Source organism: Mobula birostris, chromosome 4 (assembly GCF_030028105.1).
Source record: "Mobula birostris isolate sMobBir1 chromosome 4, sMobBir1.hap1, whole genome shotgun sequence".
Taxonomy (NCBI): domain Eukaryota; kingdom Metazoa; phylum Chordata; class Chondrichthyes; order Myliobatiformes; family Myliobatidae; genus Mobula; species Mobula birostris.
This window is the reverse complement of record NC_092373.1, coordinates 31988247-32013346: the sequence shown is the minus strand read 5'-3', so window position 1 is coordinate 32013346 and position 25100 is coordinate 31988247. Positions and strand designations below refer to the sequence as shown.

At 40.0% G+C, this 25100-nt stretch overlaps 1 protein-coding gene across 1 annotated transcript in view; it reads left to right on the top strand.

The window, feature by feature from the left end:
* Positions 1-25100, top strand: part of LOC140195877 (uncharacterized) — a 456388-nt gene that overhangs the window by 315632 nt on the left and 115656 nt on the right. The window contains exons 10-14 of the mRNA XM_072254523.1: positions 118-255; positions 1366-1488; positions 9428-9550; positions 14008-14175; positions 14516-14647. Coding sequence (XP_072110624.1) covers positions 118-255; positions 1366-1488; positions 9428-9550; positions 14008-14175; positions 14516-14647 — 684 coding nt within the window. The remainder of the gene's footprint in view (positions 1-117; positions 256-1365; positions 1489-9427; positions 9551-14007; positions 14176-14515; positions 14648-25100) is intronic.

Below are 25100 nucleotides of genomic sequence, written 5' to 3'. Positions count from 1 at the left end.
TGTAAAAAAAATGGAAAGGATGTCAGCACAATATTTATGGATTTTCAAATGTATAATTTTGAATGTTGGATGCATGGTTTATGGAAGATAAATACAGATGTATCTTTTTATCAACAGGCATTGAAATGGAGATTGTGAACAGCTGTGAGAGGAACAATGGTGGTTGTTCTCACCACTGTGAACACACAACCACTGGGCCTTCCTGCTCCTGTAATCAGGGATATGTCCTGGACTCTGATGGGCACACGTGTCTTGGTAACTGCAACATTTATTAATCTTAATTGAACCCATATGAATTTTATTTTGATAAATAAATCTTCACCTATAACACAACTGAAGCTTAAGAGAGTGACAGTCTGTGTATTGAGTTGTAATGTTTGTGTATGGGATACAATTGAAAACATAACATGATACTGAATCTGAACATAGTCTTGTGTTTGTATAAAATATAAAAGTAAAACTGTTACATTGTAGTAATATATTTGATCTTGTCTTCAATTCTGGTTGGGAAGCGCAAGGAAAACAACCAAGTTCTGGGATTAGAGAGGGACAGAGTCATGAAATTTTTCACACAATTTAAGGCTGAGTAATCTGTCATTGACCATTCTGCCTATTAATTTCCATTTGAGCTAAGGCTTGCACCCGATTAACTTCGTCTTTATGCCACATGGTCCTGCCTTCAAACTTAAATGAAGTAGTATTTTGATTTTACAGCGGATAATTAAATGAGCCAAATGGTCACTTTATATTCTTATGATTTTGCTAACTGTGAGCGGCAGACTTTGCAATGGTGAGTTTTGAAATACTATGTTGTTCTTTCTGAAAGTACAGCCACGTGGCACGGTGGCACAGTGGCACATTAGAAGAGCATCGGAGACCTGAGTCCTATTCTGAGCTTAGGTGCTGTTTAGAGTTTGCATGTTCCCTCTTTGACCATGATATCTCAAACATGAGCAGGATGATGGGTTAATTGGCCATGATTAGTTGCCCTGGTGTTCAGGGGAATGATAGAATTGTGGGGACGGTGGGGCAGTGGGGAGGAGTTGCTGAGGAACTGGAGAGAATAACAAAATGGAACTAATGTGGGTTAATCTAAATTGTGAGCTGAAGATTGTTGTCGACTTGGTAGGCTGAAGGGCTAATTTTCATCCTGAGTCTCTATACCTCTCAAGCACTCTTGCATAGCCAGGCTGGTATCATAGTGGAGCCTAACATTGTTTGATGAACATGACTCAAGAAAGAGCAGACCTTGGAGAAACTTGCTGTTTGATTTTGATAAGTAACTCGCTGTTTGCTATGCTCCCTGTTAGACTGATTTTCAGTGGCTCTGAAGTTAACCGAGTTTGATTTTCCTTTTGGTCACAGATTCCAATGAGTGCGAGACTGCCACAGCTTGCTGTGCACAAGACTGTATTAACAATCCTGGAGGTTACGAGTGCATCTGTCGAGCAGGATACCGGCTGAACATTGATGGATGCAGTTGTGATGGTACAGTGACAATGATAGGCACATTCCAGAGCACTTTCCTCTGCATCTAAGATTGGAAATGCATACTTTCAGAGTACCATTGCAGATATTTCTAAACAGTTTGTCTGCTTCCCTTATCTCCCATGGTTTTGCATTGGAACATAGAACATAAAGCAGTACAGGTCCTTCAGCCCATAATATTGTGCTGACCTATTAACTTTGTGTGCAACCGATTCAATCCTTCCCTTCCCATGGTCTATAGCCCTACTTGCCAATCTAAGATTCTTTTTAAATGTCCCCATTGTATCAGCCTCTCTCACCACCTCTAGCAATAAAGTCCAGGCACTTCCTACTCTCTGTGCAAAAAAAAAACTATCTCTGACATTTCCCCTTAACGCCCCGCGCTCACTTTAAAAGGATGTCCTCTGGTATTAGCCTATTAGCCATTGTCACCCCTGGGAAAAAAGGTGCTGGCTATTCACTCTACCTATGCCTCTTATAAACTTATACACATTATGTAAGGACTTGTGCCGTATAGCCAAACCCTGAGAACGGCAGGGTTAGCTCTGAAACCAACACAAGTTATTAGCTCATTAAATCAGGAATGTCCATATTTCAGTGAGTAAAAAATCCCCTGAGTGGGAAGCAGAATTTTTGTGTAGATGTTACCAGCTTGTAAAAACTACTGCTCTACCTGTCAAACTTCCTCGAGCTTTGGAGAGTATGTTGAAAGAATGTAGTGTGTGCACATGCACTGTTCTTTCTCAGGTCAGCTCCAGACTGGATTTATGTGGTAATAGAACTGAAAATAAATCTGGTCAATGTAGAATGACAAAAAACCAGGGGACTGCCTCATTTGCCTACTGGGACATCTGTACATGGCTCGTTGTCTGCCACCTTCTGTTTATCCATTTGGTGATCATCCTGTGGAAATATTGTATTCAGCATGTGGTTCTGGAAAACTAGATAGACATTTCCCTGTGGAAACTTGCATTACTATTAAAATCTTGACTAATAACATGCTGCTCACATCATGATAGTTTACTCAAAGTAATCTTTCTTTCATTCATTAAATCTTTCCATACTTCTCCTCTAAAAATGAACTGATGTGTGTTAGCTCTGCCTTGAGGATACTCTGCAGAAGGTACTCTAGTATTGTCTTGCTGCTATGCTAGTTGCATGAGAGATTTCAACTGGCAAGGGTTCAGATCAATTGCTGCCATGTCTTTCCAGTTGAGGACTCTTAAAGGAAAACATTCATACAAAAGTACAGTATATATTTAACAGAATCAATGTACCTTTCAAAATAAAACATGCTTAAAAAATATACCCTAAGGAAACATTAAAGAAGCTGCCTTGGAGTGGAAGAGAAGCAGTCAAATGTTGAACAAAGTAAATATGCATTGCAGAACACAAAGTTCCTATAGTCTCAAAGTGTGAAGTATGTTGTTTGATGGAGAGTCAGCCAGATTTAAATAGGAAAATTAATAATTTTGGATGAAGACATTGCAATTATCTTGATGATCTTTGTGGTTTAGTATAAAAATCTCACCGGGGGCCTTCAGTGAATGGGATTGAATCCATGATAGGATGGATTACAAGTGGTTAGTTGTAGGAACAGGCTGCGTAACCACATCATGTAAGAAATAGGGGCATGAAGAAGTGATGTGAACCAAAGACCCTGTTTTATCATTTGATAATGGTTGATATTCCCCCTCAAAACTATTTTCTCACCTGTTCTTCATGTAACTGCTTGTTGTATGTTTTCCAAAAATGTATCATTCCTAGCTTTGCGTTACTCAATGACTGAGCAACCACAGTCTACTGGGGTAGAGAATTCCAAGCAGATTCTTCTTGATTCTCATCCTAAGTGCATGATCCCGAAGAAATGGGAAAAGAAACTACTTTTCAGTGGATTGCTCCTGGTTTTTCCATGATTGAGATAATGCAGCTTGTAACCAAAGCAATGAACAGAATATTCCAGGGTATTTGTCATTTGGGAAGGACCAGCCAAATGGAAAAGAGGGTGCTGAGCACTATTTCTAAGGGACGAGATCAGTACAGAATGAGACTTATTACTCTTGTTCACCACTAGGAAGCTCTTTCTGATTTTAATTATAATACACCGTACATTGCATCTGCTAAGTACTTCTGGGATCCCAGACTCTGAAAACAAGAAGCTTCATTTAAAATATACTTCCACACAGACTACTGTTATATTAGCTTCCAGTGTTCTATTTTGCTGTTAACATTTTACTAGCAATATGTCATTAACTTATTGCTACAGTAGATAAAAAAAAGGAAATTAAGTAATATGTCTTGACTCAAGAGGTTTTTTGAGCATGAGAGTTTACCATATTATCGACTGTATGTTTTCTGAATACCTGTTCAGATGATAATCAATATTTTAAAAAATATTCCTTTGTTGCTGACATTATACACTCAGTGGGCACTTTATTAGGTACACCTGTGCACCTGCTTGTTAAGACAAATATCTAATCAGCCAATCATGTGGCAGCAGCTCAATGCATAAAAGCATGAAGACATGGTCAAGAGGTTCAGTTGTTGTTCAGACCAAACATTAGAATGGGGAAGATATGTGATCAAAGTGACTTTGACCATGGAATGATTGTTGGTGTCAGACACAGCAGTTTGAATATCTTAAAAAATGCTGATCTCCTAGGATTTTCACGCACAACAGTCTCTAGAGTTTAAAGAGAATGGTGCAAAAAAAACAAAAAAAAATCCAGTGAGTGACAGTTCTGTGGGTGAAGATGCCTTGTTAATGAGAGAGGTGAGAGGAGAATGGCCATATTGGTTCAAGTTGACAGTAGCTCAAGTAACCACACCTTACATCAGTGGTGGGCAGAAAAGCATCTCAGAATGCACAACTTGTCAAACATTGAAGTGGAGGGGACCCCAAACATACACTCAGTAGCCATTTTATTGGGTACAGAAGTATAACTTTTCAGTTGAAAATGAGATGAGAAGGTAGGAGAATGAGGTGGAGAGGGACAATAAATCAGCCATTATTGGATGGTGGTGCAGACACTATGGGCTGAATGGCCTTATTCTTCTCACAGGTCTTAGTATCTTATGACTTTGGCATGACAGATCATGATGAAGAACTAGAATCAATTTGTGTTGATCTAAGAAATAGTGAAGGACAAAATAAAGTAAAAACATGGTTTATCAGAGGCTACCAAATAGTTGAAATGTTGCATACATCAGGAAATTCAAGACTGGTGCAATATAAGTAACATAAGAGATTTTTACCTACACAGGGATTAAAAAAAGTATGTTGTAGGAACCTGGAGGATGAACATTCTGACAAAGGGTTGTGGACTTGTAATGTTGACTGTTTCTCTTTCCACAGTTGCTTCTTCTCTTTATTTTCTCTTTATTTTAGAAAACTTACCAGTTTTCTTCTCTTTATTTTCAGTGGCTGTAGGCTTTCCTTTTAAACCATAAGACATAGGAGCAGAATTAGACTAATCGGTCCGTCAGTTCTGCTCCACCATTTCATCATGACTGATCCAATTCCCTCTCAGCTCCATTCTCCTGCCTTCTCCCCATAACCTTTCACACCTTGACTAATCAGGAACCTATCAACCTCCGTCTGAAGTTCATCCAGTGACCTGCCCTCCGCAGCCGCCTGTGGTAATGAATTCCACAGATTCACCACCCTCTGGCTGAAGAAATCCCTTCTCATCTCTATTCTAAAAGGATGTCCCTTTATTTTGAGGCTGTGTTGTCTGGTCCTAGACTCCTCCACCAAAGAAAATATCCTCTTCACGTCCGCTCTGTCTACGACTTTCAACATTCAATAGGTTTCAATGAGATCACTTTTCATTCTTCTAAATTCCAGTGAGTGCAGGCATAGAGTCTTCAATGACTGCTCACATGATAACCCTTTCATTCCCAGAATCATTCTCATGAACCTCCTCTGAACCCTTTCCAACGTCAGCACACCCCTTCTTACAAAAGGGGCCCCAAACTGCTCGCAGTACTCCAAGTGAGGACTCATCAGTGCCTTGTCCAGCCTCAGCATTAAATCCTGTTTTTATATTCTAGTCCTTTCGAAATGAATGCTGATGTTGCATTTGCCTTCCTCACCACCCATTCAACCTGGAAGTTAACCTTTAGGGAATCCTGCATGAAGACTCCTAAATCCCTTTGCATTTGGGATTTTTGAATTTTCTGTCTGCTTAGAAGATAGTCTATGCTTTTATTCTTTCTAAAAAAGTGCATGACCATACACTTCCCAGAACTGTATTCCCTCAGCCATCTCATTGCCCATCCTACTAATCTGTCTAAGTCCTTCTGCAGCCTCGCTGCTTCCTCAACACTACCTGCCCATCCACCGATCTTCATATCATCTGCAAACTTGGCCACAAAGCCATCAATTTCATCATCCAGTTCATTGGCATACAATGCAAAAAGAAGTGGTTCCAACACAGACCCCTGAAGCCAACCAGAAAAGGCTCCCTTTATTCCCACTCTTTGCCTCCTGCCAATCAGCCAATGCCCTATCATGCTAGTATTTTTCTGTAATAGCCTGGGTTCTTATTTTGTTTAGCAGCCTCATTTGCAGCACCTTGTCAAAGGCCTTCTGAAAATCCAAGTACACGACATCCACTGATTCTCCTTTGTCTATCTGCTTGTTATTTCTTCAAATAATTCCAGCAGATTTGTCAAGCAAGATTTTTGCTAATGGAAACGATGTTGGTCTATTTTGTCACGTGCCTCCAAGTACCCCGAAACCAGATCCTTAACAATCGACTCGAACGTCTTCGCAACCACTAAGGTCAGGCTCAATGGCCTATAATTTTCTTTCTTCTGCATCCTTCCCTTCTGGAACAGTGGAGTGATATTTGCAATATTCCAGTCCTTCAGAGCTCTTGAAAGATCATTACTTCCACAATCTCTTCAACTACCTCTTTCAGAACCTTGGGGTGTAGTCTATCAGTTCCAGATGACTTAACTACCTTCAGACCTATAAGCTTCCCAAGCACCTTCTCCTTAGTATTAACACTGCACTCACTTGTGCCCCTTGACACTCTTGAATGTTTGGCATACTACTAATGTCTTCCACAGTGAAGAATAGGGCAAAATGCTTATTTAGTTCATCCACCATTTCCTTGTCACTATTGCTATCTCTCCAATATCATGTTCCAGCGGTCCATTATCTACTCTCGCCTCTCTTTTACTCTTTATATATCTGAAAAAGCTTTTGGTATCACTTTTGATATTATTGGCTAGCTTAACTTTGTATTCTATCTTCCCCCACCCATATGGTTGTTTTTTATTGTCTTCCATGAGTTTTAAATTTTTACTAATCATCTAATGTTCCACTAATTTTTGCTGTATTATGTGGCCTCTCCTTTTTGTTTCTATGTTTCTTTTGGCTTTGTTGTCAGCTACAGTTGTGTCATCCTCCCTTGAGAATACTTCCTCTTCTTTGGGTCTTTCAAATTGCTCCCAGAAATTTCAGCCACTGCTTCTCCGGCATCATCCTAGTTAATGTCCCCTTCCAATCAACATTGGCTTGCTCCTCCCTCATGCCTCTGACTTTAGCTCCTCCCTCTCAAATTGCAGGATGAATTCTGTCATGTTATGAACACTGTTTCCTAAGTGTTTCTTTACCTTAAGCATCCTAATCATATACAGTTCACTACACAATGCCCAATCCCCTGGGGTGGGGGGGGGGGGGTGGGGGGCGTCAATCACTAGCTGCACCAAAAAGCCACCTCAGGGCATTCCACAAATTCTCGCTTATGGGATCCATCACCAACTTGATTTTCCTACTCTATCTGCATACTGAAATCCCCCATGACTAATGTAACATTGCCTTTTTTTACATGCATTTTCTATCTCCCCCTGTAATTTATACAGCACATCCCTGTCTTCTTACCCTTTTCTGTTTCTTAACTCTACACATAAGGGTTCTGCATCATCAAGTTGATCTGTCAAGTTATCCTATGCTTGTCGTTACTGGCGCATGGCATAGGCAGCTGTTCAGAGCTTATTTCCATGGATGTCCTGCTGTTTAGCTTTCTACCTAGCTCTCTAAATTCTCTCTTTTGAACCTCCTCTTCTTTCCTTCCTATGTCATTGGTACCAATATGTCCCAAGACATCTGGCTGCTCACTTTCCCCCTTTAGAATGTCATGGCCATGATCCAAACTGTCCCTGACACTGGCACCTGGGAGGCAACATACCATCTGGGCCTCTCTAATGCGTCCACAGACTCTCCTATCTACTCCTCTAACTATAGAATCTCTTATTACCACTGCATTCCTCCTCTTCCCCCTTTCCTTTCTGAGCCACAGTTCCAGACAGTCCCAGAGACTTGGTCACTGTAGCTCCCCCCTAGTATTTCATCCACCCCAACAGTATACAAAACTATATACCTGTTATTGAGGGGAATGGCCACCGGGGTACTCTGCACTGGCTGCCTATTTCCCTTTCCTCTCCTGGCAGTCTCCCACTCATCTGCTTCCTGCAACCTAGGGGTGACCACCTCCCTGTAGTTCCTGTCTCCATCTCCGTAGCTTCCCTTATGAGCCGAATGTCATTGGGTCGCAGCTCCGGTTCTTTAACACATTCCCTGAGGAGCTGCAGCTTAGTACGCCTGGTGCAGAGGTGGTTATCTGGGAGGCTGGAGGTCTCCCACATTTCACACAGAGAACAAAACATAGCCACTCCAGCCACTGTTACTGTCCCAACTATACACTTGCACTTGAAGAATGAGCAAGGAAAAGCTTACTAGATACTAACCTTGCCCACGCCTGTTAAGCCAAAACTAAAAGTCTCCGCGCTCTAACACTGTTCCACTCTGACAATGGCCAATCTGCTTGCCCTTGCCTTGTTTTTATTTGACCTTGCTAATGAATCCTGCTGTTCAAGCTCCAAAAGAAAACAGCTATGAAGAGCTCATTTTAAAGCTCTCTCCTCCTTGACCTGGGTGAAACCTCCAAAATCCGAATGGCCACTGTTAAAGCAATACAGCAAGTGTTCCCAAACTTTTTATGCCATGGGTCCCTGCCATTAATCAAGAGGTCCGTGGATCCCAGGTTGGGACCCTTTCCAATACAGAGTAGCTGGAATGGGAGTGATATGTTCCCTTATCTTGGTTCTGGTTAAAAGTCTTGCAGTGGCTTTCTGAATGAGTTGGAGTTTGTCAATAGATTGCTTTAGAAGCCCAGTCAAAAATTGCATTGCAGTAATCTAGTCTATTCGATATAAAGGTGTGAATTAATTTTTCAGCATCATTACATGACAGAAACGATGTACCTTTGCAATATTTCTTTAGTGCAGAAATGCTGCTCTGGCCACTTTCTTTATATGGGATTTGAAATTCAAATCTGAATCAAGGATTAAACCCACAGTTGTTATTTCTGATTTTAGAAGGGGAGCCAAGTTCTCAAGTTTATTAAGAAGTTTACCTCATTTTGGCTTTGGGACCAACCAAAATTATTTCAGATATTTCTTGACTTTGTTTGAGTAAGTTATCACTCAACAGCTCATTATTCCATGGAAGAGGCGTACTTGTCAAAAATAAAACAGGAGTGTAGTGAATGGAGGCTTTGCCATATGAAGAGAGATTGACCAAACTGTGACTATATCTTTAATACTTCAAAGAATAGGAATCTCATTGGGGCTCACAAAATTCTTAAAGAACTCAGTGTGCTTAAGGGAGGATGTTTCTCCTACGAGGGGACTTTGGGACCAGGGTCTACAGTTTCAGATTCATGGCAAGGCTGTTTAAGTCTAAAATAAAGAGAAGTTTCTTCACTCAGTGGGTGAGGAACTTTTGAGAGATTTTGACCCTGAAGGGCCTACTTCTGTTTCTATTTCTTATGCTGTTATTCTAGTCGGCATTTCTACATAGGTTGTATCTGATCCCAGAAGTCAATTACCATGTCAGTTAAATTTCTGTTTCGATTTCTGTTTACAGATGTGAACGAGTGCTCAGCAGACAATGGTGGTTGTGAACATCTGTGTATAAACATCCGTGGATCCTCTCAGTGTAAATGTCAGGAAGGATTTAAGCTGGATACAGACAGGAAGAGCTGTACTTGTGAGTAAAGACAGCCAAAACATGTCAGTTACAGAAAACATTAAAATGTGATTTCTGAGAATATATTGTTAGAAGTCTCAAGCTGTGGGTTTTACAAGTTTTATAATAGGTATTTACTCTTAAACCTCTAGTTTCCGTTTGTCTTGTTGACAGGATTTCTGCTGAAAGTTTGAACTGGTTTAACAATTCACATAAACATGGGAAAACATGGTCTGAAATGTTCTTTCTCATGGCCAAAATCAAAAGAAACAAAATGTGAATTTGGGAAAATTCAGACAGGATATTTGAAATAACGATCTAATGTGCAGGAGTTTCTTTTCATTTACTTGTGGGATGTAGGTTGTGCTGGTTGTGAGAGTTGATTTCCCACCACTGTTCGTTCTAAACTGTGCGGTAACTTAAATGTTCCCACGCATATAGACTTTGTTGCCGCACAGCTGGAATTTTCTTTTATATAATGTTTTACTGAAGCGCCACAGTTTTCAGGCTGTGTAAAAATTTCCTGCTCAGAGCAATGGTCAGTCCATGTAGCTGTAAAAAAAAATAGAGAGAATGTTGTTTCCGACCCCTAAAAATTTGAAGAAGGTGCAGGTGAGTCATCTTCCCAGACCCCTCCTGTGTTTGTGGTGAAGAGTATCCCACACTGGTGATTGGCAGAGAGCTTCAGAATTACGATCCAGCAATGATGAAAAGGTGAAATAGTATTTCCTAAACACACCAGTGTGTAACTTGGAGGGGAACCTGCAGATGGTGGTGCTGTCAAGAGGCTTCTCATCACCCTGCTTGGTGATTGATATACCTCACCACACAGATGTTTGTAGGTGGAGTTTGCATGGTTGACTGAGGTGGATGTATTATTCTGATTGCTGTGCCTTGGTCAATCCCTTACAAGTTGTCAAGCGTTGTGTTAAATTGCATGTGTTGCAATTGAGAGACACAGAGGCCCTGTTTTAGGGACTATTTCTGGGTGTAAAGAGCCCTCATGGTCTTTTGCATTTGGATTTTATCCAACTTTGGAGATCTTAGGCAGCGAACCCTCTTGCTTTAGTGTTAAATGCAACAATCATTCAGAGCATTGATAACAGGTGTGATCCAATTTCTGCACAGCTGGACAAAGCAGCATATTCCCTTCCCTGAATGTCTGCATTGTTTCTTTTAACGGTCTGGTTGTTTCATAGTTAGCTTTTTAAAAATCTCATGAGTTGACTGATGGGGTATGGTAATATAATGGCTGTCTTACTGAACTGGTATCCTGAGGCTTAGGCCAGTGAATCAGGCTCCCCAACAAGAATTAGACCATAAAACATAGGAACAGAATTAAGCCATTCAGCTCATTGAGTCTGCTCCACCATTCTATTGTGGCTGATTTATTACCCAGAGCCTCTGTTACCCCAACTAATTAAGAACCTATCAATATCCACTTTAGATATACTCAATGACTTGACTTTCACAGCCATTTGTGGCAATGAATTGCACAGATTCTTTACCCTCTGGCTAAAAAAATTCCACCTCTTCTCTTTCCTATTGGATGTCGCTCTATTCTGAGGCTGTGTCCTCTGATCATAGACTCACCCACTATAGGAAACATCCTCTCCACTTCCACTCTATCTTGGCATTTAAATATCTGATAGATTTCAATGAGACCCCCTCCCCCCCAATCATTCTTCTAAACTCTTAACAAGTACAAGCCCAGAGCCATTAAATGCCTTTCATACATTAACCCTTTCATTCCCAGAATGATTCTCATGTACCTCCTCTGGACGCTCTCCAATGCCAGTGCATCTTTTCTTAGCTAAGGCCCCAAAACTCCAAATGCAGTCTGACCAATGCCTTATAAAGCCTCAGTATTACATCCTTGCTCTTGTATTCTAGCCCTCTAGCCCTCAAGAAATGAATGCTAACATTGCATTTGCCTTCCTTAGCACTGACTCCACCTGCAAGTTAACATTTAAGGAATTCTGCGTAAGGACCCCAAGTCCTTCGCACCTCTGATTTTAGATGTATCTTCCTGATAGAAAATAGTCCACATCTTTATTCCATCTACCAGTACATGACCATACACTTCCCTACACAAGACATATTCCATCTGTCTCTTCTGTCTAAATCCTCTGTGGACTCCTTGCCTCCTCACCACTACTTGCCCGTCCACTTATCTTTGTATCATCTGCAAACTTGGTTACAAATGCATCAATTCTGTCATCCAAATCATTGACATACAACACGAAAAGAAACAGATCCAACACTGACCACAGTGTAAAAGCAATCAGAAAAAGCCTTCTTTATTCCTGCTCTTTGTGTCCTGCCAGTCAGCCAATTTTTTATCCATGCTAGTATCTTTCCCATAATACCACGGGCTCTTATCCTGTTAAGCAGCCTCATGTGTGGCATTGTGTCAAAGGCCTTCTGAAAATTGAAGTATGCAATATCCACTGACACTCCTTTGTTTATCCTGCCTGTTATTTCCTCAAAGAATTTCTACAGATTTGTCAGGCAGGATTTCCCCTTCTGACATTAGCCTACTTTATCATGTGCCTCCAAGTATCCCAAAATCTCATCCTTGATAATGGACTCCAACATCTTCTGAACCACTGAAGTCAGGCTAACTGGCCTATAGTTTCTTGTATCCGGCCCCTCTTCCTTCTTAAAGAGTGGTGTGACATTTGCAGTTTTCTAGTCCTGCAGAACCACTACAGGATCTAGTGATTCTTGAAACATCATTACTAATGCCTCCACAATCTGTTCAGCTACCTCTTTCAGAAAGCTGGGGTATATTACATCTGCTCCATGTGGCTTATGGACCTTCAGGCATTTCACCTTCCTGACGACTTCTCCTTAGTAATAGCAACAACATTTACTTCTGCCCCTGGAGCTCTTGAATTTTTGGCATACTGTTAGTGTTTCCACAGTGAAGACTGATGCAAAATACTTAACAGATTCATCTGCCATTTCTTTGCCCCTATTACTACCTCTCAAGCCTCATTCTCCAGCAGTTGTTATCCACTCTCACCTCTCTTTTACTCTTTTTATATGTGAAAAAAACTTTTGTTATCCTCTTTTATATTATTGGTTAGCTTACCATGGAATTTAATCTTTTCTCTCCTTATGGATTTTTTATTGAGTTCTGTTGGTTTTTAAAAGCTTCCCAATCTTCTAACTTCCCACTCATTTTTGCTATATTGTATGCCCTCTCTTTTGCCTTTACGCTGTCTTTGACTTCCCTTGTCGGCCACTGTTATCTCATCCTTTCTTTAGAATAGTTCTTCATCTTTGGGATGTATTTTTCTCGCATCTTCGGAATTGCTCCCAGAAACTTCAGCCATTGCTGTTCTGCCATCATTCCTGCTAGTGTCCCCTTCCAATCAGCTTTGGCCAGCTCCTTTCACATGCCACTGTAATTTTCTTTATTCCGTGGCAATTCTGATACATCTGACTTTATTTTCTCACTTCCAAAGTGCAGTGTGAATTCTACCATATTATGATCACTGTTTCCTAAAGGTTCCTTTACCTCAAGCTCCCAAATCAAATCTGCTTCATTACACTAATTCCAGAATTGCCTTTCCACTAGTGGGCTCACAGTCTGCTTTAAAAACCTATCTCGTAGGCATCCTACAAATTCCTTCTCTTGGAATCCAGCACTAACCTGATTTTCCCAATCTTCCTGCATGTTGAAATCCCCATTTCTATTGTAGCATTGCCCTTTTTACATGTCTTTTCTATCTCACAATGTAATTTGTATCCAACATCCTGGCTACTGTTTGGAGGCCTGTATATAACTCCCATCAGGATCTTTTCACCCTTGCAGTTTCCTAACTCTACCCATAGAGATTCTATGTTTTCCAATCCTATGTTATTTCTTTCTGAGGATTTGATTTAAATTTTTAAATTAATACTATCAGTAGCTGAAGAGCTAACACTGAAATTCCCTTTCTGAACCTCTCCACCTCTTACCTCTCAGTTTTGGTCCTCCTTGAAACCAGTTCCTTTGACCAGGCTTTTCAGAGTGATGTAGTCGTTGAATGCTCCCTCTTATTGGGATGTATCTGATTGATACCACATAACATAACTGAATTATAAGTTACCACAGCATACCATCAGCAGTGAGCCCAGTCACTGAACAATACACTCAAAATACTGGAGGAACTCAGCAGGTCAGGAAGTACCCCTGGAGGGGAATAAACAGTCAATGTTTTTGTGAGTCCTAATGAAGGGTCTTGGCCCGAAACATCAACTGCTTATTCTTCTCCATAAATGCTGCCTGATCTGCAGAATTCCTTCAGCATTTCTGTTTAAGATTTTCAGTATCTGCAGAATCTCTTGTTTTTAATCACTTAATGATTGATGAGCTGTATTACCACTGGAATTGCTTAACATGATCCAGAAATGTGTTCAGTCAGATTTAAACAATAAATTGTTTTTCTAACCTCCCTTTTAGTTTCTAAGATACTTTTATATTGCAGCTCTTGAAGATGAATTTGAAGATTTTGATGAAGAGGAAGAAATAGAACTGGTCCAATTCCAGGAAATGCTGTTGAGGGGACCCCCACGGCTTCTTCACTACAAGCCCTCACTGACACCCTTGTACCAGGAGGATTTGAGGAGTGAACTCAGACTAGTGCATAAAATCAGTATGTGTCATCTATTAATTAGTTATGTGTGTTACTTAATGAAAGTGAAAAATAATTTCACATTTCTCTGCCACCATCCTAAGTCTCAGTATTTTTTTGACTTCCACTTCATTTCTCACTCACATCTTCTTTCTGAAATGTTCTCCCTCCTTCTCTCACTCACTACCAGTCCATTTGCATATCTGTTGAAACAGTCTTGGTGAATTGTGGCAGTCCCTCTTAGTCTGTCGTTATTTTTTTCAATATTCCAAATATAAAGTGATTGTGGTTTACCTCTGTCTTTTGTTCCCCCTTAACTTTTCTTCCTGTCTTGTGTCAATGCTGTTTCTTCCACTTGTAGTTTGCTTGGACAACACCTTTGGCAATGACTGCAGCCTGACCTGCGCTGACTGTGTGAATGGTGGCCTCTGCAAAGCCGAGGGAAATGGCTGCAGCTGCCCTGCGGGGTGGGCAGGTCTCATCTGCAATGAAAGTAAGTGAATTCTTCTCCAGCATTTATTCCTTCTCTTGCTCTATTGCACCCTGCAGAACAACCTACATCTGCACAATTATGAAATCAAGTCATCTTGATCTTTTCTTCCTCTTCGTAGTTTGAAGCTGCTCGTGGGGAGAATGAAAGGTTTAAAGGTTCAAAGGTACAATTTAATGTCAGAGAAATGTATACAATATACACCCTGAAATGTTTTCTCTTCACAACCATCCACAGACACAGAGAAGTGCCCCAAAGAATGAACGACACTTAAATGTTAGAACCTCAAGGTATCCCCAGCTCCCCTCTCTCCTGTGTGTAAGTGGCAGTAAGCAACAATCTACCCTCCCCTCACCGACAAAAAAAGCAATGGCACAGGCTTGCAGTTACCCCAAAGGCTTTGCGTTTCACCCGGAATACGACATACCACAGACTCTCTCTCTCTCCCTAATAAGGGAGAAGGAGGTGTCTCCATTTTCCTAGCGAGCGGGGAGTCATAACAAACAACTCTCTGGTTCATGTTATGTCACTTTTTTCGAGCTCTATGCCAGTAGATCTCAAGGACCTCGGGTCTTCGGGCACACAGCAGATATCCTAACTCCCTCGAAGACACACAGGTCTCCTGCCATGACATCGACCCTCAATCCGCCTACCTCCAGAGCCCAGAGATTCTAGGCTTCTGAAGCCGAGCTGGACTCTTAGGCCGAGCTCTTGGCCTGCCGAACAACAACGGTCAGTTATGTAACTCCAAGAGCGGGTCCTATCCCCACAAAGAACCGAAGTCAGTGTGTAACTCCAGGTCAGAGTCTTCCAAAGAACCCTGAAAGGGAAAAATAAAGAAATTAAAGATAGAAATAGAGCTGCTTCCAAAGATACAAGCAAAGGAGTTGCCGTTTAGCGCCATCATTACTCCACTCTGTCTCTTCACAGTTTAGAATTTGTTTAGGATTTGTGTAAATGGCTGGTTGATGGTTGCCAGGGTCCTAATGGGCTGAAATGCCTGTTCTTTTGTTCTGCATGACTCATCTGTAATGGACAAATATACACTTTACAATTGATTGTTGCTTGGATTTAGGATTTTTGTAGATTATTCCCTGTTCAACAAGCATTAATCATTATTACTTGAAAAATATACCAAAATGTATATTACTAAATTATGCAGTGATTAATAACCTCTAATGTTAAAATTAGCCTGACACAATCTCTGAGCTGCTCAAGTAATTATAGGGATATAGAAAAGGACCCAGGAGAAGGCCATTCAGCCTCTCTTTGCCTGCTCTGACAAATGATAACTTTTTACCTCAGGGCAACTTTCCAATAATAAAGGATGCTAATTCATATTCTTTAATTCTCATAGAATGCAAAACTTCATTGATTTCTGTCAGGAATATACTCAGTGACTGAATATCCTTCGCCTTCTCAGATGGACATTTCCAAAGAATAGCTACTGCCTAGATGAAGAAATATCTCATTTCATACAGAAGAGAAACAACCCCTTTGTCCCACCATTCAATACCAACCATCAAGTACCTATCTAAATAACCTTGCCTTCCCGGACTTCTATGTCTTGGCAATACAGGTGATTGCCTAGATCGGGGTCGGCAACCTTTGTGCCTCTGTGTGCTGGATCGCCTATTAATGAGCGGACCAGATAAATGCCATAAGAAACTTGAAATATGGGAATTACCCATTTAAATACATCTAGTTATGTTTTGCCTCAAATTAATGAATAACACATGCTAGAAAATCATTTGTGCTTAACCTAAGATGCCAGTTAGTAATCAAAGAACTCAGTTTAGTTTTCTGTCCCACCATCTCTGGTGCCCCATCAGTTGTGATGCCAATTAGCTTCGACACATTAAGTTTCATTTCTGACGTCATTTTCAGCAAAGCTTCAAAAATGTCTGCTCCTGTAGCCATGTCCTTCATAGGAATTAATTGAATAATCTCTTCAAAAATTTGAGAAGTTGAGGTCACTTGTCACAAAAACACTACAAGTTGAGCAGTGTCTCTCAAGTCTGTACTCTCATCAACCGCAATTGAAAAAAAATGCAATTCGTTGCAGGCATCCCTTAAACAACTTTTAACATCTGCTGACATTTCTTCAACTCGTCGTGTGATCAGTCTTGCTGACAGGCTGATAAAAGCAAATAAAGATTTCTTTTCAGGACAAACAATATCCACCATTGCCAGTAAACATTCTTTGACAAACTCACCATTTGTAAAAGGCTTCACCTTTTCTGCAATACGTTTTGAAAATTCGTAGCTGGCACGGGTATTTCCTTCATTTTCACTGCTTTTTCAGCACTCAGCGTCTACCTTCCTGCGATTTGCATTCATTGCCATTGGCATTTTTTTCTTTGATTTTATTTTGAAACGTGGGTTATTCAACAAGTATCGTAGTGCATGTAAATATCTAGATATTTAGTGTAGATTTCTTGTTAAAACACAGTGACGCTGTTTCTGTTTACAAATTTGAACAATCGCATCTGAAAACCTGCGCGTGCATGGAGAGTATCTAATACATATTAATAAGCTAGTCTGCATTCCCGTTATTCGTATAAACCAGCGTTTGGTTTGGAACAAAACGGAACCTGGGGCCAGTGTAACAAGACGCCATGCATGTTCGTCAGTGTGGTCGCGTGAAACACTCAGAATAAGGAAAAATCGTTCGTGGGCCGGATAAGTATAGTATCTCAATACTTGCTCGTGGGCCAGTCAAAATACCTCTGGCCCGCGGGCCGTAGGTTGCCTACCCCTGGCCTAGATACTTATTGAACGTTGTGGGAGTACTTGCTTTTACTACCCACAAGGCACTGCATTCCAGATTCCACCTCTGGGTGAAAAAGGTCTGTCAGTCACTAGTGGTCAACTTCGTATTCTGAAAATTTAGTGCCAAACACTCAAGCCAATGGAAACACCAAGTTTAAATCCACACTAGAGAGCCTGGTGATCACCTTTCATTCTTCTGAAGAGACCATAGGCCAGGTCTCCTTCAACTCTACTCTCAGAACAAACCCACCATCTCTGAAGTCAATCTGGTTAACCTATGTTGGACTTTTTCTATCAATGGTATATCCTTCTTTAGATATGGAAATAAATCCTGCATATAAATTAAAAGTAGTTCAGAAGTTCTTAAAAGCATAACTTTTGTTTCCAGCAAGTTAATATCCAATTGAAACTCATCATCTCATTTTATCATCTTATTTGTTAATCTCCATCCAAATATAATTTCAAAGTTCAAAGTAAATTTATTACCAAAATCTGTATATGTCACCATATACTACCCTGAGATTCATTTCCTTGCAGGCATTTACACTAGATACACATAAGTATAATGGAATCAATGAAAAAAACTACACACAAAGACTAACAAACAACCAATATGAGAAAAGCCAACATGTACAATACAAAAAAAAATTAATAATAAATAAATAAGTAATATATAACATCAAGAACATGAGTTCTAGTGAATGAACTTGAAAGTTGTAGAATCAGTTTAGCGTTGAGGGGAATGAAGTTATTAATGCTTCTGCAGCTCAAAGACTATATCATGGCTTAAATTAGTGTTGACTGTCAGATGATAGACATGAGTTAAACTCCAAAGGCAGCTGATCAATTAACCTGTGGCAAAAGCTGCCAACTGCCTCCGTCGTATAAACCTGTTCTGATTGACTGAATTTGGAAAACACCAGGGATATGTAATTGGCCTCCGCAGACAGAGACAAATCACAGACTAATTGCCTTGCCTAGTATTTTAAGGCCACTTCAAATGTATTTGGATAAACATGAGGATTTCATTATATTTAATTGCCAATATGCAAATGACTGGGTCCAATTACACAGTTTATAAGTACTACACCTATAATTGCCTTTGAAAATCCTGAGATAAATGACTAAAAAGCTAACTCAGTTCTTCAAAGATCAATTCAATGGATTTGTTTGTGTATGAGATTTTAATTATGCGTGATGAGCTGCCCTTGCTAAATCATTTGAAATTGAAAATTATTCTGATATCCACATGTAGAATAAGTAACAATCTCTTCAAATTTTTACTCCAGGCTACTCTAAATAATAAAATCCAAGTAAGTGCATTTCCTATGCATTATATCAGACAGAAGAAATGACTACAAAGCAAAGGCAATTATCTGGAAGTCATTTCAACAGTTTCCTGGGCAAGATGTATTGAAGATTTACATGGGTCTGACGTGATAATAAGACCATAAGACCATAAAATATAGGATCAGGCTTAGGCACATGGTCCATTGAGACTGCTCTGCCATTTCATCATGGCTGATCCAATTTTCCTCTCAGCCCCAAACTTCTGCCTTCTCCAGTATCCCTTCATGCCCTGACCAATTAAGAATCCATCAACCTCTGCCTTAAATATACATAAAGACTTGGCTTCCACAGCTGCCCGTGGAAAAGAATTCCACAGATTCACCACTCTCTGGTTAACCTGCAAATTAATATTTAGGGAATCTTGCGCAAGGAATAACAAGTCCCTTTGCACCTCCGTTTTTTGTATTTTCTCTCCATTTAGAAATTAGTCAACACTTTCATTTCTTCTACCAAAGTGCATGACCATACCCTTCCCAACACTGTATTCCACCTGTCATTTCTTTGCCCTTTCCCCTAATCTGTCTTAAGTCCTGCAGCCTCCCTACTTCCTCAACACTACCTACCACTCCACCTATCTTCATGTCGTACACAAACCTGGCCACAAAGCCCTCAAATTATTAACATATAACGTAAAAAGAAGTGGTCCCAGCGCAGACCCCTGTGGAACACTAGTCACTGGTAGACAGCTAGAAAGGCATCCATTATTCCCACTCTTCGCCTCCTGCCAATCAGCCTCTGCTTTATCAATGCTAAGTAATACCATGGGTTAAACAGCCTCATGTATGGCACCGTGTCAAAGGCCTTCTGAAAATCCAAGTCCACAGCATCAACTGATTATTCTTTGTCAATCCTGCTTGCTATTTCTTCAAAGAATTCCGACAGATTTATCAGGCAAGATTCTCCCTTGAGGAAACCATGCTGATGATGGTCATTTTATCATGTGCCTCCAAGTACCCTGAGACCTCATCCTTAATAATTGACTCCTACATCTTCCTGACCACTGTGGTCAGACTAACTGCCTATAATATCCTTTCTTCTGCCTCTCTCCCTTCTTGAAGATTGGAATGACATTTGCAATTTTCCAGTCTTCCAGAACTATTCCAGAATCTAGTGATTCATGAAGGATCATTACTAATGCCTCCATGATCTCTTCAGCCACCTCTTTCAGAACTCTGGGGTGTACACCATCTCATCCAGGTGCCTTTTCTACAGTGCCTATAAAAAGTATTCATCTCACTTGGAAGTTTTCATGTTTTGTTATTTCAGAACATTGGATCACAATGAATTTAATTAAGCTTTTTTGACACTGATCAACCGAAAAAGGCTCTTTCATATTAAAGTGAAAACGGATCTCTACAAGATGATTCAAATTAATTACAAATATAAAACACAAAATTATTAATTGCTTAAGTATTCACCCCTTTCAAGTCAGTATTTAGTAGATGCACCTTTGGCAGCAATTACAGACTTGAGTCTGTGTGGATAGCTCTCTATCAGCTTTGCACATCTGGACATGACAATTTTTCTCCATCCTTCTTTCCAAAACTGCTGTAACTCTGTCAGATTGCATGGGGATTGTGAATGACAGCCCTTTTCAATTCCAGCCACAAATTCTCAATTGGATGGAAGTCTGCCACTCCAGAACATTAACTTTATTGTTTTTAAGCCAGTCCTGCATAGCCTTGGCCTTATGCTTGGGGTCTAGAATACTACAGCACTGTACAGGCCCTTCGGCCCTCAATGTTGTGCTGACCCATATATTCCTTAAAAAAACAAATCTTCTGGAAAACAAATCTTTTCCCAAGTTGCAGTTCTCTTGCAAACTGCATCAGGTTTTCCTCCAGGGTTTCCCTGTATTTTGTTGCCCTTATTTTACCCTCTACCTTCACAACACTTCCAGCGTCTGCTATAGTGAAGCAACCCCACAGCATGGTGCATCTACCACCATGCTTCATGGTAGGGATGGTGTGTTTTTGATGATGTCCGGTGTTTGGCTTACGCCAAACATATCCTTTAGTCTGATGGCCAAACAGCTCGATTTGGTTTCAACAGGCCATAAAACTTTCTTCCAGTTGACTTCAGAGCCTCCCATATGCCTTCTGGAAAAATCTAGTGAGATTTCATGTGAGTTGTTTTCTACAGTGGCTTTCTCTTTGCCACTTTCCCATAAAGCTGCAAGTGGTAGAGCACCTGGGCAACAGTTGTTGTATGCCCAGACTCTCTTATCTCAGCCACTGAAGCTTGTAGCTCCTCCAGAGTTGTTACAGGTATCTTGTTGGCCTCCATCATGAGTTGCCTTCTTGCACTGTCACTCGGCTCTTGAGGACGGCCTGCTCAAGGCAGATTTACAGCTGTGCCATATTCTTTCCATTTCTTGGTTATTGACATGTGCTCTTAAATAATCTTTTTGTGGAGTTGCATGGAGTGTTCTTTTGTCTTCATGGTGTAGTTTTTGTGAGAATACTGACTCACCTGCAGTTGGACTTTCCAGATACAGGTGTATTTTTACTACAATCAATTGAAACTCCTTGACTATACACAGGTATCCAAAAACAGTTCTCCATTTAACTAATTATGTCACTTCTAAAACCAATTGCCTGCACCAGTGATGATTTGGTGTGTCATATTAAAGGGTGATGAATCCTTAAGAAATCAATTATTTTGTGTTTTATATTTGTAATTAATTTAGATCACTTTGTAGAGATCTGTTTTCACTGACATGAAAGAGTCTTTTTCTGTTGATCAGTATTAAAGAAAAGCAAATTAAATCCATTGTGATTCAATGTTGTAAAACAGCAAAACATGAAAACTTCCAAGGAGGGTGAATACTTTTCATAGGCACTGTACCTTCAGACCTTTCAGTTTCCCAAGAACCTTCTTTCTGGTTATGGTAACTTCACACACTTCACGATCCCTGACACCTGGAACTTCCACCATATTGCTAGTGTCTTCCATCATTGAAGGCTGATGCAAAATACTTATTCAGTTCATCTGCCATTGTGTTGTCCCCCATTACTACTTCCCCAGCATAACTTTCCAGCCGTCCGATATCCACTCTCGCCACTCCTTTACACTTTATGCGTCTGAAGAAACTTTTGGTATCTTCTTTAATATTATTGGCTAGCTTACTTTTGAATTCCATCTTTACCTTCTTCCTAACTTTCTGGTTGCCTTCTGTTGGCTTTTAAAATGTTCCCAATCCTCTAACTTCCCACTAGTTTTTGATGTATTATATGCCCTGTCTTTGATTTTTATGTTGGCTTTGACTTCTCTTGTTAGCCACTGTTGTGTGTTTTTTTTTCCTATAGAATACCTCTTCCTCTTTGGGATGTCTGTGTCCTGTGCCTTCTGAATTGCTGCCAGAATTTTCAGCCATTGCTTCTCTGCTGTCATCCTTGCCAGTGTTCTTTTCCAATCAATTCTGGCCGACTCCTCTGTCATGCCTCTGTAATTCCCTCTACACCATTGTAGTACTGATACATCTGATTTTAGCTTCTGCTTCTCAAATTTCAGGGTGAATTTGATCATATTATGATCACTTGCCCCTAAGGATTCTTTTACCTTATAATGTCAGACAACTGATGTACAGTACATAATGAGATTGCATTAAGCAAGATAATTTAAACCCCCCCTCCCCTTAATGTGCTGTAGTGTTAGTGTAATAGTGGTGCTACTCCTGGTGACCCATATATATTCACTGGTGACCCACGTGGTAAGTACACTCTGAGCCTGAATGGCAAGACCCTACTTGATAAGGCAGCTATAAAATGTGGATTGCTATTGGAGGAAGGGCTGGAAATAGCTTAAAAACTTTGACAGCTGGCTAAGTTAAAGAGTTACACAGCATGGAACAAAGCCCTTCCATGCTGACCAGGGTGCTTGTATGAACTAGTCCCATTTACCTGTGTTTGATCTATATACTTCCATATCCTTTCCTACCTGTGTACCTATGCATGTACCTTCTCAATCTGTAATTATGTTCACCTTCACCTCTTCCTCTGCAGCTTGTCCTGTTGACCAACCATCGTCTGTGTGAAAAGAATTTGACCATCTAAATCATATCCATCAAACTCTGGTTAAATTATTCCCCTTTTAAAATTTGAAAAAAAAATCATAGCATTGAAATGATTAATTCACTTTAAAAAAAGATTTTGATGAAGTGGAATACTTAAGACAACTTATAGGCAATTGGAACATGATCCACATAAACATATTTCATTAGATATATGCATATGTCATTAAATATTATCATACATACTTTGAGAATAAATATACTTTGAACTTTGAACTTTATAAAAGCCTTCTGAATTACATTATACCGAGGCTTCTCACAACAGACCCTCTCTCTTAGAATGAATCGCTTGCTGTGCACAGTTCATCGGGTAGATCACACAGCATGAGCCCTTTCAAACTGGCATACGTTTTCATTCTACCCACTGGATTCCCTGAACAAGATTGGGTCCAAACACGATGGCACTGCAATCCCCATCAACTTCTGGCCTGCTGTTTAACAGGGTCCTCTCCCTGTTATGAACATATAATTTCCTTTCATTTTTCCCAAATATGAAAGCAAATAGGGTTTATGGTTGGAATTATATTCATTGATTTTGATCCTCTCCAGAGGATCACTAATATTTGGGTGTGGATTATTTTGCACATCATTTTGGAAGTTGGTTCCTTGCTGTTTAAGGATCGTCAACACTATTGAGGACACTTTTTTCAGACACAACTTAGCAGGTGAGATGCAACAGGACATAATAGGCTTACGCCAACTTGTTTAGAGAGCGGATGCCATAAGTAATAGATGATAAAAAAGGGAGAATGGTACCAAGGAAAACAGGTCAAGTTTTTTGGTCAAATAATACAGAGAGAAAGTTGTCAAAGAAGACAATTCAGGCACAGAGTATTAGAGGAGATAAAAATAAGAACTACTTGGTGTGAGTGCTGGAGTATAACACAAACATGACCAGAGCCAAAATTGAACCAGTGCAACATGATACATTACTGAAGTTGTAGCAGGCATATCTCCATACACTGATGTGATGAAATGAATAGTTGTATTCTCCATGTGAAATCGGCTCAGTGCTGAAGGTAAGCTATGCCTTTACACTTGAAGATGCAGATAATCTAATTATAGGCAAGATAATGATGAGACCTTTCCCATCCACTTGTATTCAGTGGCTCATAATGAATGGCTTTATAGTCAGGGTCTGTGAAATGAACCATGGGGGCAGCTGTGTTAAAACTGCTGAGCTAAGCTGTTTTTCAGAACTCCAATTCATCCAATTACCTGGGTATCAGTTACAGGAAGCTCCCATCATCAAAGCCCCCAGGATTTATGCACTTTTCAGTTAACTAAACTCCCTGGCTCAGACCACACTAATTACTGACAATCTGCATTGTCTGATTACTGATTCCTACTGGGGAAGCTCAGTGCTCGGGCAGCATAACCGTGCAGTGCAGCACTGGAATCACCCTATAGATCAAAGATACTTGTTGTATCAGAAACCATCAGGCTCCTGAACCAGCGTGGATGACTTCACTCACCTGAATGCTGGACTGATCCCACAACCTATAGACTCACTTTCAAGGACTCTAAAACATATGCTGTCAGTATTATTTATTTACTATTTTTATTATTTGCACAAATTGTCTTCTTTTGCACGTTATCAGTCATTGCTTATTTATAGTTTTTCATATTAATTAAGTTAAAGTCTGTCACAAGTTTTTCATATATTCTATTGTATTTCTTTATTTTCTTGTAAATGCCTGCAGGAAAATGAATCTCAAGATAATATGTGGTGACGTGTACATGCCTTGATAATAAATTTACTTTTGAACTTTGAATTCTATTAATATAATATGCACTCTTAATTATCCTTTTATTGCATACCAATTATGTTATATGACAAGATGAAGCACATAGAGTTGAAATTAGTGTGGAGCATCTTTGGCCAAAAGGCCAATTTCTCTGCTGCAAGTTTGTCGTCACCAATAATAAAATAAAATAATGTGATCCAAACCCACGCACTCTTATGACTCAACCACATTCTATTTTACTTGTGCACAAGGAGAACAATGTGGTCCCTGTCACCACACTGTTCTGATGTCTGAACAGAGTAATATTGTTTTTATACAGAATTGGCTTATCAATTATGGATATTGGCCTTTTGGTAAAATGTGTACGTTTGAATTCCTTATTTGCAAGATTGATTGCCATTTGCAATAGAAGGATTAAAAGTCAATCGAGACTTCAAGCTGACAACCAATGACACTTTGAAGTTAGTAAAGCAATTGTCCTTTAGTTGTTAGATGTGCTTCATATCCTTCCATT